The 14,984-nt window shown below is 44.1% G+C and overlaps 1 protein-coding gene across 1 annotated transcript in view; it reads left to right on the top strand.

Moving 5' to 3' along the window:
• Window positions 1-14,984, top strand: part of LOC105481272 (mucin 16, cell surface associated) — a 170,065-nt gene that overhangs the window by 153,004 nt on the left and 2,077 nt on the right. The window contains exons 104-111 of the mRNA XM_071086180.1: window positions 2,216-2,346; window positions 2,702-2,769; window positions 4,540-4,688; window positions 6,638-6,798; window positions 7,126-7,193; window positions 9,590-9,756; window positions 13,666-13,707; window positions 14,032-14,111. Of these exons, the coding sequence (XP_070942281.1) occupies window positions 2,216-2,346; window positions 2,702-2,769; window positions 4,540-4,688; window positions 6,638-6,798; window positions 7,126-7,193; window positions 9,590-9,756; window positions 13,666-13,707; window positions 14,032-14,111 (866 nt within the window). The remainder of the gene's footprint in view (window positions 1-2,215; window positions 2,347-2,701; window positions 2,770-4,539; window positions 4,689-6,637; window positions 6,799-7,125; window positions 7,194-9,589; window positions 9,757-13,665; window positions 13,708-14,031; window positions 14,112-14,984) is intronic.

Below are 14,984 nucleotides of genomic sequence, written 5' to 3'. Positions count from 1 at the left end.
AAGTGCTGGGATTACAGGCATGAGCCACCGTGCCTAGCCTACCATGACTATTATTTTTCCCTGTTGTATTCCCTTTCCTCTCTAAAAAAAACAGCCCAAGGCTTGGCTGGGGGCCACCCTTCCCCAAACCATCAAGGGGAGAATCTTTCCTATTATTTTGAGTAAATAGCATGAAATTCTTTGACCAAATTAATGTCATACATTGTCTCTTTCTCCTTCACTTTTGTTTCCAGCTTGGTTGCGGTATAACTATCAAATACAATTATATCTATTTAAGATGTATAATGTGGTGATTGAATATATGTGTAGCTTATGAAATGATTAGCATGATCAAATTAGTTAACACTGCTATTATGTCATGTAGTTACTGTGCGTTTTTGTGCGTCTGTGTGAAAGAGAGCGAGAGAGAGAACACTTAAGATCTACTCTCACAGAAAATTTCAGGTTTACAATACAGTATTTTTTTTTTTTTTTTTTTTTTTTGAGACGGAGTCTCGCTCTGTCGCCCAGGCTGGAGTGCAGTGGCCGGATCTCAGCTCACTGCAAGCTCTGCCTCCCAGGTTCACGCCATTCTCCTGCCTCAGCCTCCCGCTAGCTGGGACTACAGGCGCCCGCCACCACGCCAGGCTAGTTTTTTGTATTTTTTAGTAGAGACGGGGTTTCACCGTGTTAGCCAGGATGGTCTCGATCTCCTGACCTCGTGATCCACCCGTCTCGGCCTCCCAAAGTGCTGGGATTACAGGCTTGAGCCACCGCGCCCGGCCAATACGGTATTATTAACTATAATCACCAAGCTTTATACTCAATCCCCAGAACTTATTCATCTTATAACTAAAAGTTTGTATTTTGTGACCAACATCTCCCCATTTTCTCTATCACCACTCCCATGCCCCCAGCCCCTGATAACCACCATGCCACTCTCTGCTTCTGTAAGTTTGACTTCTTCAGATCCCACATATAAGTGAGGTCATGCAGTATTTGTCTTTCTCTGCCTGGTTTATTTCACTTAGCATAATTCCCGCCCCCCTCCCCAGTTTCATCCATAATGAATTTCAATTCAAAACTCGAGTGGCTGAGCCGTGGCATCCTTTGGGACAGGATAGCAGGGCCTTCTATATGAGGATCCTCTATGTCAGTGATTATTACCAGGGGACACTTCTGCACTTCCGCCCCGCCCCCCACAACCGGGAGACTCTAGGCAATATACGGAAACATTTTTGGGTATCACAACTCAGACAGAGAAGGAGGGTGCAACTGGCATCTAGTGGTTCAGTAGCCCATTTTCCAGTGCACAGGAGACGCCCACCCCAGGGAATGATCCAGCCCCAGATGCCAATAAATTCAAGGGTGAGAAATCCTGTTGTACATGGTCCCAAAGTTCCCAGGTGGGCACAAGGCTGACATTTATCACACTCTACTGTAATTATTTATTAAATTTTCTGATTCCCCCTTACCTTGTGAGCTCAACAAAATTACAGTCTTTTACGAGTGCCACCGTACCCTCGGTTCTCAGTATATCAGCACCTCGTGGTATGGAAAGAATCATTGCGTGAGTGAGCAAATGAAAGATTAGAGTCTCTGCTGTAACTCACATTCATTCATTCATTCATTCATTCATTCATTCATTCATTCAGCAAACATATATGGGTGGCTGTTCTGCCCCAAGCCTTGTGCTGGGTCTGGAGATGGAAGACACATTTTTCTGTCTCTGAAAAACTCATACTCAGGTGAACAACAAATTAAGGGTACAATAAAGACCCCACTGCTATTACTAACAGGATACTAAGGGAGCTGAGAGGAGCAGTAAATCAAGGAGGGCTTCCTGGAGGAGGGTGTTATGTACCCGGCCCTGTGCCGGGACACAGTAATGAATAAGACAGACATGGGCCCCTGCTGTGCTGGAGCTCCCTCTCATTGGGCTCTTGAAGTGTGAGCTTCAAGCGTTTTGCAGGAAATGAAAAGGATGCATTCCTAGAAGCGGGAACTGCATAGCACATGCAGGAAAGCTCAGCTCAGGAGAATCTGTGTAAAATTCCAGTTTTCCCTCTCTTTGGGACAACTTTCCGTCTAAGAGCTCCTGCAATGCCCAGCATGTGGATCTGAAATTGACTGATTCTGACGGTAGGCAGGGGACCCTTGGACCATTCTGGCTCTGCATTTTGTGATCAGCATTTCCTCACTATATGTTGTATTTTCTTCTTCTCTGTGGCTCCAGGCTATGCACCCCAGAATTTATCAATCCAGGGCAAGTACCAGATACATTTCCATATTGTCAACTGGAACCTCAGTAATCCAGACCCCACGTCCTCAGAGTACATCGCCCTGCTGAGGGACATCCAGGACAAGGTAGGGCATCTCTCACCCCTCCCGTCTTCCCTGCCCTGTGTGCTTCTCTGCCTCTTCTACCTGATTTGTCTATTAAGTGATCATTTCAAATGCTTCACTTCACTACGTATTCTGAGTTCTCTCTCAGTTTCCAAAAGTGCTCTCTTGACTACCGTTCCCATTTCCCAGATGGGCAAACTGAGGCTCAGAATGGGGCGTGGTGTGCCTAGGGTCACACAGTACTTTAGAAGCAGAGTTAGGATTTGAACTGTGGTCCCCTTTGCTCCAAGTACTGTGTTTTTTTCCACTGGCATCAGCGGCCCCTCCACCCCCAAGAGATCTCCATCTCACCCACTCTCCCTACCTATCCTTCTAGGTCACCACACTCTACAAAGGCAGCCGACTACATGACATGTTTCGCTACTGCCTGGTCACCAACTTGACGTAAGTTCTGAAGGTCACAAGCAGTGGCCAAGCTTGTGGCTGTGTCTCTGAGCATCCTTGAACTAGACATCCCCAGTGGGGTACCCATTCTCCCCTATATCCCTGTTAGCTAATCCTACCATCTCCTCCCATAAATCCTCAAGGTAGGGAGTGAGGATTAACCTCATGGAGCCACCAACTCCCCACATCCACCTTCTTCTTTTTTTTCTGGACACTTGGGAAAAGGTAACGTTCTGATGTAGAACTCAAAATATTAGCCCGATAATAATATTTAACATCAACCAGCCTCCTCTCATTTAATTCTGACAACAGTCTCTATGAGTTGAGTGCAAAGATCATCCCTGTGGTGCAGATGGGAAAATTGAAGGTCAGAAAAGTGAACTTCCCAAGAACTGTCAAAGTTGGGATTTGAACCCAGGTCTCTGATGACTGAATGAAGGAATAAAGATATCTATACTTGGGAAGAGGAGGATTACAGGACACAGGGCTGACTTTGCATATTTCTAAACTTCAAGGATTTTGTATTTGTTGGGGATATGGAGATGGTTAATGGGAACAAAAAACTAGAAAGAATGAATAAGACCTAGTATTTGCTAGCACAGCAGGGTGACTATAGTCAAAAATAATTTGATTGTACATTTTAAACATTTTAAATCTATAACTAAGGTGTATGCTTGGATTGTTTGTAACACAAAGGATATATGCTTGAGGGGATGGATACCCCATTTACTCTGATGATTATTATGTATTATATGCTTGTATCAAAACATCTCAAGTACCCCATAAATATAAAAACAACTACTATGCACCCACAAAAATTACAAACAAATAAAATCAAAAGTAGGCTGGGCACAGTGGCTCATGCCTGTAATTCCAGCACTTTGGGAGGCCAGGGCAGGCGGATCTCTTGAGCCCAGAAGTTCAGGACTAGCCTAGGCAACATAGGGAGACCTAGTCTCTACAAAAAAATACAAAAATTAGCCAGGCATGGTGGCACACACCTGTAGTCCCAGCCACTTGGGAAGCTGAGGTGGGAGGATCACCTGACCCTAGGAGGCTGCACTCCAGCCTGGGTAACAGAGTGAGACCCTATCTCAAACAAATAAAATAAAATATAATAAAAAGTAGAAATCAAGAGGGAAAAAGTGGGAGAAATTGGGATAATTTTAACAATACCTACCATCAGAGTGATGATGAAGAATGCATAAGTCACTTCTTAGGGGTCTTGATCTATAAAAAAAAGTTGATTATTGTTACTGTTATTGCTTCTAGATGTAATTCCTAGAAGCCTTCCTTTTTTTTTTTTTTTTTTTTTTTTTTTTTTTTTGAGATGGAGTCTCGCTCTGTTGCTCAGGCTGGAGTGCTGTGGTGTGACCTCGGCTCACTGCAACTGCCTCCTGGGTTCAAGAAATTCTCCTACCTCAGCTCCCCCATGTAGCAGGGACTACAGGCAGGTGCCACCACTCCCGGTGAAGTTTTGTATTTTTATTAGAGACGGGGTTTTGCCATGTTGGTCAGGCTGGTCTCAAACTCCTGACCTCAGGCAGTTTGCCCGCCTCGGCCTCCCAAAGTGCTGGGATTATAGGCGTAAGCCACTGCATCCAGCCGAAGGCCTCCCATTTTGATCAGGACCCTTCTCTAGACTGGGGGTGGGGGCAGCTAGGCACCCCACCACCACCTTGCCTCTAGATCTTTGGCTCTTTAAAGATGGCAACCCATGACCCTGCTGATGCTGAGTACTGGCTGAATTCCTGTGGTCTCTGTCCCTAGGATGGACTCCATGTTGGTCACTGTCAAGGCATTGTTCTCCTCCGATCTGGACCCCAGCCTGCTGGAGCAAGTCTTTCTGGATAAGACCCTGAATGCCTCATCCCATTGGCTGGGCTCCACCTACCAGCTGGTGGACATCCATGTGACAGGTACAAGCTGGGGTGGCTGGTTTCATAACTGGAAGAGGTAGGGTTATGAGGAAAGATGGGGCTTCTCGGTACCAGTGAAATTGGTGGAGGCTCCAGAGAGAGAAAGGGAGGCTTTCTGGAGACCCTTGTAGATGATCTCTGGCAGGAGATTATCCAACGAGGCAGGAACAGAACACTCAGTCATTGCACCTAAGAGAATAGCTATTTTTACATATTAAAAAAATTGTGTTGAATGAATGAATCAATAAATCATTTTTTGAATCAATTTATTGATTCTTTTAATTAAAGAATAAGTGATTCATTAAAAAGTGATTAATTAATTGATTAATTGATTTAATTGACTAATAATTGATTAATTGATTTGAGTATTGATTTAATTGAGTAACTGATCAATTAAAATGGCTGATTAATTAAATGAATGAATCAATCAATGAAGAAGTCATTCATTCATTCAATAAACAATGGAAGTAAACACATACTGATGATACAGTGTGATCATTGCTATGATAAGGGAATTTCAGGAGCCTGTGGGAGCCCCAAGGAGGAACACACAACCTTGTCTTGGAAAGTTTTGTGTAGGAAGGGGTGAAGAAGCTGAGATCTGACAGAGAATGGGACCTAGCCAGGGGTAATAGATGGAGAACAGAGCTCCATGCATCTATAACCTAGAAGATAAAAAGAATATGGCATTTGCCTGGGCATGGTGGCTCACACCTGTAATCCTAGCACTTTCAGAGGCCAAGGCGGGTGGATCACCCGAGGTCAGGAGTTCGAGACCAGCCTGACCAATATGATGAAACCCCATCTCTACTAAAAATACAAAAATTAGCCAGACACGGTGGTGCGTGCCTGTAATCCCAGCTACTTGGGAGCCTGAGACAGGAGACTGGCTTGAACCCGGGAGGCAGATGTTGCAGTGAGCCGAGATCGTGCCATTGCACTCCGGCCTGGGCAACAAGAGCGAAACTGCATCTCAAAAAAAAAAAAAAAAAAGAATATGGCATTTTGGGGGAAGTTTCAGAAGATTGGTGTAGCTGCAGCATCCACTTTGATATTGGAGAGGTGACAGTTGAAGGCAAAGATGTGGGCAGAGACTTCGTTGGGTACTGGAATGGCTTGGGGAGGAAATTGACACACTCATGAGCTCTGCTTTAGAAAGAAAGTGACATGAATTCTGCTTATCCTCTGGGTGCTGTGTGCAGAATGGAGGGTGCAGGGAGAGCAGAGCAGAGTCAGGAAGACCCTTTACGAACAAAGATCATCAGTTAGAAGACTCTGGGTTGCTCAGCACCTACGCTTGCTGACTACACCCCCAGAGAAACCCAGTCTCTTTCATCCCAGGTTGTAGGCAATTCTTACAATGCTTGGTAGAAAGAGAGTTGGACAGGTAGATGGGTGGATGGATGCAAGTTGGACAGATGGATGGAGGAAGATCCTCCATCCAATATAGAGCTGTTACCTAAAACCCTCTATCCCACCTTTAAAATCCTAGCTCAGCCAGGCACAGTGGCTCACACCTGTAATCCCAGCACTTTGGGAGGCCAACGCGGGTGGATCACCTGAGGTCGGGAGTTTGAGACCAGCCTGACCAACATGGAGAAACCATGTCTCTACTAAAAATACAAAAAAAAAAAAAAAATTAGCCAGGCGTGGTGGTGCATACCTGTAATCCCAGCTACTCAGGAGGCTGAGGCAGGAGAATGGCTTGAACCCAGGAGGTGGAGCTTGCAGTGAGCCAAGATCTCGCCATTGCACTCCAGCCTGGGCAAAGAGAGTTAAACTGTCTCAAAAAAACAAAACAAAACAAACAACCTCCCCTCCAGAAAAAAAAAAAAAACAAACCTAGCTCAGCTCACAATGCCAGAAATAAGTTAAGCTAGCTGGAATAATCTCTTTCTTAAAACCCTGCCTTAAGAGTGAATTTTTACATCCTTTTTTTAAAATTCTAGAGATGGAGCCATCAGTTTATCAACCAACAAAACCAACAAGCAGTTCCAGTACCCAGCACTTCTACCTGAATTTCACCATCACCAACCTACCATATTCCCAGGACATATCCCAGCCAAGCACCACCAATTACCAGAGGAACAAAAGGAATATTGAGGATGCGGTGAGAGGGGGGTGGTGTGTCCACTCTATTGCATGCAGAAATCGACTTATGCATTCTGGGTAGCCACAGGGTGACTTTTTATAACAATCCACAAAGACAGGTTCTTATTCCCATTTAAGATGCAAGCACAGAGAGGTTCAGTAGCTGACCCAAGGTCACACAGCTAAGTCATACCCTAGAAGAGCATGTCCTTTGATATACATACCTGGGCAAGTGGGTGTCATGACAAGAAACAAAATAGATAGAGAAGTGTGCTCAGTGGCTGAAAATTCTCTGATGCTACCAGGACCAGGATTCTGACCTAAGAAACATCGCCCTGTCTTTCAGCTCAACCAACTCTTCCGAAATAGCAGCATCAAGAGCTATTTTTCTGACTGTCAAGTTTCAACATTCAGGTGAGTTCTAACTCAGGACCTAATGACTCTAGGAACTTCTGCTGTCCTTTAAATAGAAGTGTTCCCAAGCCATAGCTTTGATGGAAGAGAGCCCTAGACATAGAGAGCTGTTAACTAAAAACCAGCTTTTTCCTAAAGCTGGAACCCAGCTGGCTCCAACACTCAAGAGTGCTGGTGTAAATCTCAGCAGACATAAAGCTACCTGGTGCTGAGGCCATGGACTCTAGAGTGTAGAATCGACTACATTAAGACATCGGCCACTGAAATCAGGACCCATGGAAGATGGGGGAAAGGAGGGAACTAAAACCAGATTACTTAGATCCCAGCAGCCTAACTGCTTTTCTTTTCTTTTTTTTTTTTTTTTTTTTTTTTTTTTGAGACAGAGTCTCGCTCTGTCGCCCAGGTTGGAGTGCAGTGGCCGGATCTCAGCTCACTGCAAGCTCTGCCTCCTGGGTTTACACCATTCTCCTGGCTCAGCCTCCCGAGTAGCTGGGACTACAGGCGCCCGCCACCTCGCCCGGATAGTTTTTTGTATTTTTTAGTAGAGACGGGGTTTCACCATGTTAACCAGGATGGTCTCGATCTCCTGACCTCGTGATCCGCCCGTCTCGGCCTCCCAAAGTGCTGGGATTACAGGCGTGAGCCACCGCGCCCGGCCCTAACTGTGCTTTTCAATGAGAGGTATCAATTCCAATGGGGAAATACCAACGATTTTTTTTTTTTTTTTTTTTTTGACAACTGCCCTGAGAACAGGCTTTCTTCACTAAACAAATTCTGAGTCAGAACAAATAAAGATAAGCCCTGAGAATAGGGCTCCTTTTTCAAGGAGCTGCCAAGCAGATCAGATAGTGACAAGGTTCCGCGGATTGATGTCTGCAGCACTCTCAAGCTATTTTGACTGCTAGGCGGCTGGTTTTCGCAGCTATCATGATTGTGAGGCTACTGGTTTTCAAAATGACCGAGGATCTTGCTGGATGCAGTGGCTCGCAACTATAATCCCAGCACTTTGGGAGGCCAAGGTGGGTGGACCGCTTGAGCTCAGGAGTTTGAGACCAGCCTGTGCAATATGGTGAAAACCCATCTCCACAAAAAATAACAAAAATCAGCTGAGCATAGTGGTGTGCGCTTTAGCCCCAGTTACTTAGGAGGCTGAGGTGGGAGGATGGCTTGAGCCCAGGAGGCAGAGGTTGCAGTGAGCTGATATTGGGCCATGCACTCCAGCCTGGGCAACAGAGCCAGGGCCTGTCTCAATAATAACAATAACAATAATAATAATAATAATAAAATACTGAGGATCTTGAAAGAGCACTGTGGAAATAATGCAAGTTAAAATGCCACAAAGCTTGCTCTTTTTATTGAGATTTAACACCTTCCTTTACTAAACACCCCTTGAAGTTTTGCAAGCCTTTGGTTCACTTCTAGACTTCTGGAAAAATTGATTTGGACTATTTTGGCCATTGTTCTCATTGATTTTATGGGTATTCAGAAGTCATTACCCCAACATTCCAATGTTACCCCAACATTAAAAATAATTATTTTTAAAATAATTATTTTAAAAATTAAAAAATTATTTATTTTATTGATTTATTTGAGATAGAGTCTCCCTCTGTTGCCCGGGCTGGAGTGCAGTGGCACAATCTCAGCTCACTGCAAACTCCACTTCCCAGGTTCAAGCAATTCTCCTGCCTCAGCCTCCCAAGTAGCTGGGATTATGGGCGTGTGCCACCACACCCGGCTAATTTTTGTGTTTTTAGTAGAGATAGGGTTTCACTGTGTTGGCCAGGCTGGTCTCAAACTCCTGATCTTGAGTGATCCACCCACCTTGGCCTCCCAAAGTGCTGGGATAACAGGCATGAGCCATCATGCCTGGCCTCCCTATAGCTATTTTTAAATGAATTAAGTAGAATAAAATTAGAAATTCAGTTCTTCTCCCACACTAGCTGCATTTTAAGTGTTTAATAACAACATGAAGCTACTAATGGCTGCATTGTGTAGTGTAGATGTGGAATTCTTTTGTTTGTTTTTTGTTTTGTTTTTGAGATGGAGTCTTGCTCTGTCACCAGGCTGGAGAGCAGGGGCACGGTCTCGGCTCACTGCAATCTCTACTCCCTGGTTCGAGCGATTCTCCTGCCTCAGTCTCCCTAGTAGCTGGGATTACAGGCACACGCCACCACATGCAGCTAATATTTGTATGGATGGTCTTGATCTCCTGACCTCGTGATCCGCCTGCCTGAGCCTCCCAAAGTTTTGGGATTACAGGCGTGAGCCACTGTGCCTGGCCGACATGGAATGTTTACATCATTGCAGAAAGTTCTTACAGGAAGACTCTAGAAGGAGAAAGCCTAGAATCATGATAAAATTGCAGATATCTTTCCTTATCCCTTGTCCCCTTCCAGGTCTGTCCCCAACAACCACCACACGGGGGTGGATTCCCTGTGTAACTTCTCGCCACTGGCTCGGAGAGTAGACAGAGTTGCCATCTATGAGGAATTCCTGCGGATGACCCGGAATGGTAGCCAGTTGCAGAACTTCACCCTGGACAGGAGCAGTGTCCTTGTGGATGGTAAAGCTCCCTGGGTCATTGGGGCTGGGGTGGCAACTCCCACTTCCTCACCTGGGTCCTTCCCTGGGAATCTGAAGGCTTGGGGATGATTCATCATCGAACTTTCTCAGACTGGGAGAAAGTGGCTTAGTTCTCCTAGGCGTTACCCATCATTGAAGGAAAGAAAAGGATGCCCGAGGGATACGGGAGGCATTTGCCCTCTTCTGGCCAGCTCTGTGACCTCAGGCTAGTCACATCTCCTCTCTGGACTTCTTATCTCTGTACTTAGCAAGTCACTCGGTTTTTGGTTCCCTTCTTGCCTGCCCTAGATGGTATTGCTCCTCCACCCCCAGGCAGCTGCAGTGTTAAACAATTACCCTGATTAGTTGTTGTTGTGTTGTTTATTCATTTGTTTGTTTTTGAGAGAGGGTCTCACTCTGTCACCTAGGCTGGAGTGCAGTGACATGATCTCAGCTCACTGCAGCCTCAACCCCTGGGCTCAAGCAATCCACCCATCTCAGCCTCCCAGATAGCTGGGACTATAGCCATGTGCCACCATACCCGGATAATTTTTGTATTTTTTCTAGAGATGGGGTTTGGCGATGTTGCCCAGGCTGGTCTTGAACTCCTGAGCTCAAGCATGTCACCTGCTTCAGCCTCCCAAAGTGCTGGGATTACAGGCAGGCATGCACCACTGCACCTGGCTCTGGTTTGTTTGTGTTGGTTTTTTTCTTTTAGAGGCAGGGTCTCGCTCTGTTACCCAGAATGAAGTGCAGTGGTGCAATCATAGCTCACTGCAGTCTTGAACTCCCAGGCTCCAGCGAGCCTCCCACCTCAGCCTCCCAAGTTGCTGGGACTACAGGCACTTGTCATCACACCTTGCTAATTTCTAAATTTTGTGTAGAGAGAGGGTCTCACTATGTTGCCCAGACTGGTCTCTAAATCCTGGCCACAAGTGATCCTCTTGCTTCAGCAGGTCAATTAGGGCTTCCAGTTTCAAGTTGTATGTGATTCATCCTCAACATATGTGGTAGGATGGACCTATTTTCCAACTCCAGGGATGGCTTCAAGGTGACTCAACTTTCCATATCTAAATTTACCCATTCAAAGAATAGTTACACACATTGTACCATGTATCAGGAATATAACAGAGAGTAACTGTCTGCTTTTTCACCACTATATTCCAAGAACCCCATATTCCGCCTGGCACATAATAAACACTCAACTCATATTTACAGAAGAAATAACTAGATTTCATACGAGGTTCTTTTCAAGTCAAATGTGAACAACGTATTAGGACCTTCCAATGCCTGTGTGCCCTGTCCTTGGTTCTGATTTATTGTTGTGCAACAGAGCACTGTTGATTCTTCAGAATCAACAGGCCTTTCACATGCCTTTTTCTTGTTTTACCAATTTGCTTTTTAAAAATAAAAATTGTCGTCAGCTCACAGGCTTTCTAAAACCAGGCCATGGACCCAGCAGGGCTGTAGTTTGCCAAACCTTGCCTTGAATCAGCCCATCCAATAGAACTTTCTGCAGTGATAGAAAATGTTTCTATCTGGGCACTTCAGCACAGAGCCACGTGTGATTACTAAGTGCTTGAAGTGTGGTTAATGTAACTGAGATAGTGAAGTTTTAATTTTATTTAATTTTAATTTAAAAGCCACTTGTGGCTGCTCCATACTGCACACTACTTTTTAAAATTATTATTTGTATATATTTAAGGGATACAAGTGCAATTTTGTCGCGTGGATCTATTGCCCAGTGGGAAAGTCTGGGCTTTTAGGGTATCCATTACCTGAATAATGTACATTGTAGCCATTGAGTAATTTCTCATCATCCACTCTCCTCCACTCCCCAACCCTTCCAAGTCTCCACTCTCTATTATTCCACTCTTTACGTCCATGCCTATGCATTATTTGGCACTGACATGTCTATGCATTATTTAGTCAAATACATGTGCTATTTGACTTCCTGTATATGAGTTGTTTGACCTTCACTTCCTTCCATGTTGCTGCAAAAGACATTATTTCCTTCTTTTTTATGCCTGAGTGGTATTGCATTGTGTGTGTGTGTGTGTGTGTGTGTGTGTGTGTGTGTGTGGAGAGAGAGAGAGATATATCACATTTTCTTTATACACTCCTCCATTGATGGACACTTAGGTTGGGTCCATATCTTTGCTATGGTGAATAGTTCTGTGATGAACACACAGCTGCAGGTGTCTTCTTGACACAATTACTTATTTTCCTTTGTGTAGACACCCAGTTGTGGGATTCGTGGGTCAAATGGTAGTTCCATTTTTAGTTCTTTGAGAAATCTCCATACGTTTTTCGTAGAGATTGTACTAAATTACATTCCCACCAACACTGTGTAAGAGTTCGCTTTTCTGGCATCCTTTCCAACATCTGTTATTTTTTGTCTTTTTAGTAATAGCCATTCTGACTGGTGTAAGGCAGTATCTCATCATGGTTTTAACCTGCATGTCTCTGATTATTAGTGATGTTGAGCATTTTTTCATATACTTGTTAGTCATTGGTATGTACTCCACATCTTTAAGAAGTTGACCATAGGCTGGGCGTGGTGGCTCACACTCGTAATCCCAGCACTTTGGGAGGCCAAAGCAGGCAGATCACAAGGTCAGGAGTTCAAAACCAGCCTGGCCAACATGGTGAAACCCTGTCTCTACTAAAAATACAAAAAATTAGCCAGGCATGGTGGTGCACGCCTGTAATCCCAGCTACTTGGGAGGCTGAGGCAGGAGAATCTCTTGAACCCAGGAGGCGGAGGTTGCAGTAAGATGAGATCACATCATTGCACTCCAGCCTGGGTGACAGAGCAAGACTCCATCTTGAGAAAAAAAAAAGAAGTTGGCTATAACAGAGTTGTAGAAGTCGAGGAATCAGTAACCCTTCTCCCCATGCCTGATGGTGGCTTTACATCCCTATCTTCATGGAGTTTGCGCTGTAGTGAGGAATAACAAGAACAGGCAGTTGTCAATTATAAATTATTTGATGTGAACCTATTCATACATGGGTGTGGTCATCAGGGAAGGCTTCCTGGAGGAAATGACATTGAAGGTAAATTCTAAAAGATGACAATAAAACCACCAAGTGAAGGAGAGCTTAAATGTGTTTTTAGGCAGAAGAAAAAGCTTTTGGGTAAGAATTTATAAACCTAGAGAGATCCCATGAGTTTCCAACTGCGATGATCCATTCTCACCGCCACCGCCATTGGGCCCAGCCCAATTTAGGTCCACCATGCCCAGAGGCATGAATTTAACTTATGACACTCTTGTAGTGGGATAATGGCTTTGGGCTTATGTAGCCACACGTCCTCATTTTTTTAGAGATACAAATTGAAATATTTGGGGTGAGATGTCATGATGTCCACTCAACTCTAAAACTTCAGCAAAAACATTTACTTTCACTGAAATGTTAATAAATCATAAATTGGATGTATATGTTTTAGTTGGAGGAAATATAAATCACTAAATCTAGGTGATGAATATTTATTGTACTCTTCTCTCTGCTTTTTTGTATGCTTGTAAAATTGTATTTAAAAGAATAAGACACACTCGGCCAGGCATGGTGGCTCACACCTGTAATCCCAGCACTTTGGGAGGCCGAGGTGGGTGGATCACGAGGTCAGGAGTTTGAGACCAGCCTGTCTAACATGGTAAAACCCCATCACTACTAAAAAAAAAATACAAAAATTAGCCGGGCGTTTTGGCAGGTGCCTGTAATCCCAGCTACTTGGGAGGTTGAGGCAGGAGAATTGCTTGAACCCGGGAAGTGGAGGTTGCAGTGAGCCAAGATCATGCCACTGCAATCTAGCCTGGGCAACAGAGCAAGACTCCATCTCCAAAAAAAAAAAAAAAAAAGAAAAGAATAAGACATACTCACATGCACCCTCCATTTCTTTCATTTCTAGGGTATTCTCCCAACAGAAATGAGCCCTTAACTGGGAATTCTGGTAAGTCTCAAAGAAGCCCCAGCCCAGGGTAGGGAGGGGGTAACCTGATGGTGCTTTGCCTTGTCCAAGAGCACCAGGCACACAGAGTCTTGGATGAGGATCAAAGTTGACGAACTCATGGCAAAGACTATTGAGGCATCGTGAAGGGATAGCAGGGATCCTGGCTTGCTGGGGACCCACTTTTTGGGGGGCATCAGAGGCTTGAGGTGTTGAGCCACTAAGCCCTCCTCCCCAGGGCTGTGCCCATCCTCAGGCCACATAGGGTCCAAGAAGGAGCCCTAGGACATGGCAGGAGGTGGCTCACCCCAGCCCTTGTCTCCCCAGACCTTCCCTTCTGGGCCATCATCCTCATCTGCTTGGCAGTACTCCTGGGACTCATCACATGCCTGATCTGCGGCTTCCTGGTGAGCAAGGAAGGGTTGCTTGTCTTCTTACTATTGGGTTGTAAGAGTGCTTAATATATTACAAAACCATACTATGCTATACACAAGTCCTTTGCTGGATATATGTTTTGCAAATATTTTCTCCCAGTTCATGCAGTGGCTTTCCTATTTTCTTTCTATAATTTTATTTTTAATTAATTGACAAATAATGGATGCATATATTTAGGGGATACAATGTGATGCTTTGGTATATGTACAATTATGGAATGACTCAATCAAGCTAATTAATATGTCCCTCACCTCTCATAGTTATTATTTCTTCGTGGTGTGAACATTGGCAACCTATACTCTTAGCAATTTTGAAATCTACGTTATTATTAACTATAGTTACTATGTTGTGCACATCTCAAAAACTTCACAACCTATATGCTGATTACAAGATATTGAGTGAAAAAGTGATTGCAAAGAGTGTAAACAAAAGAATATAAGAGAAAAATGTAACAACATTAGTCATTAGGGAGATATACATGGAAGGCACAATGAGAGGCCACTTTGCACAAGAATGGATAAAATTGAAAAGATTGACTATAACAAGTGTTGATGAAAATGTGACAGAACTGGAACTCTCATAAAGTGCTAGTGGAAAATAGCTTGGCCGTTTCTTTGAAAATTACACACACCTACCATAAGACCCTACCATCCCACTCCTAGTAATTTATTTAAAAGAAATAAAAACATATGTCTATATGAAGACTTGTACATAAATAAATGTTCATAACAGCTTTGTTTGTAATAGCCAAACTCTGAAAACAACCCTAACGTTCATTAACAAATATATCCTGACAATGGAATATTATTCAGCAATGAAAAGGAATTAATTATTAATACATTAAT

This window comes from Macaca nemestrina, chromosome 20 (genome assembly GCF_043159975.1).
Source record: "Macaca nemestrina isolate mMacNem1 chromosome 20, mMacNem.hap1, whole genome shotgun sequence".
In the NCBI taxonomy this organism is placed as follows: Eukaryota; Metazoa; Chordata; class Mammalia; order Primates; family Cercopithecidae; genus Macaca; species Macaca nemestrina.
This window is presented reverse-complemented; position numbering and strand designations above follow the sequence as displayed.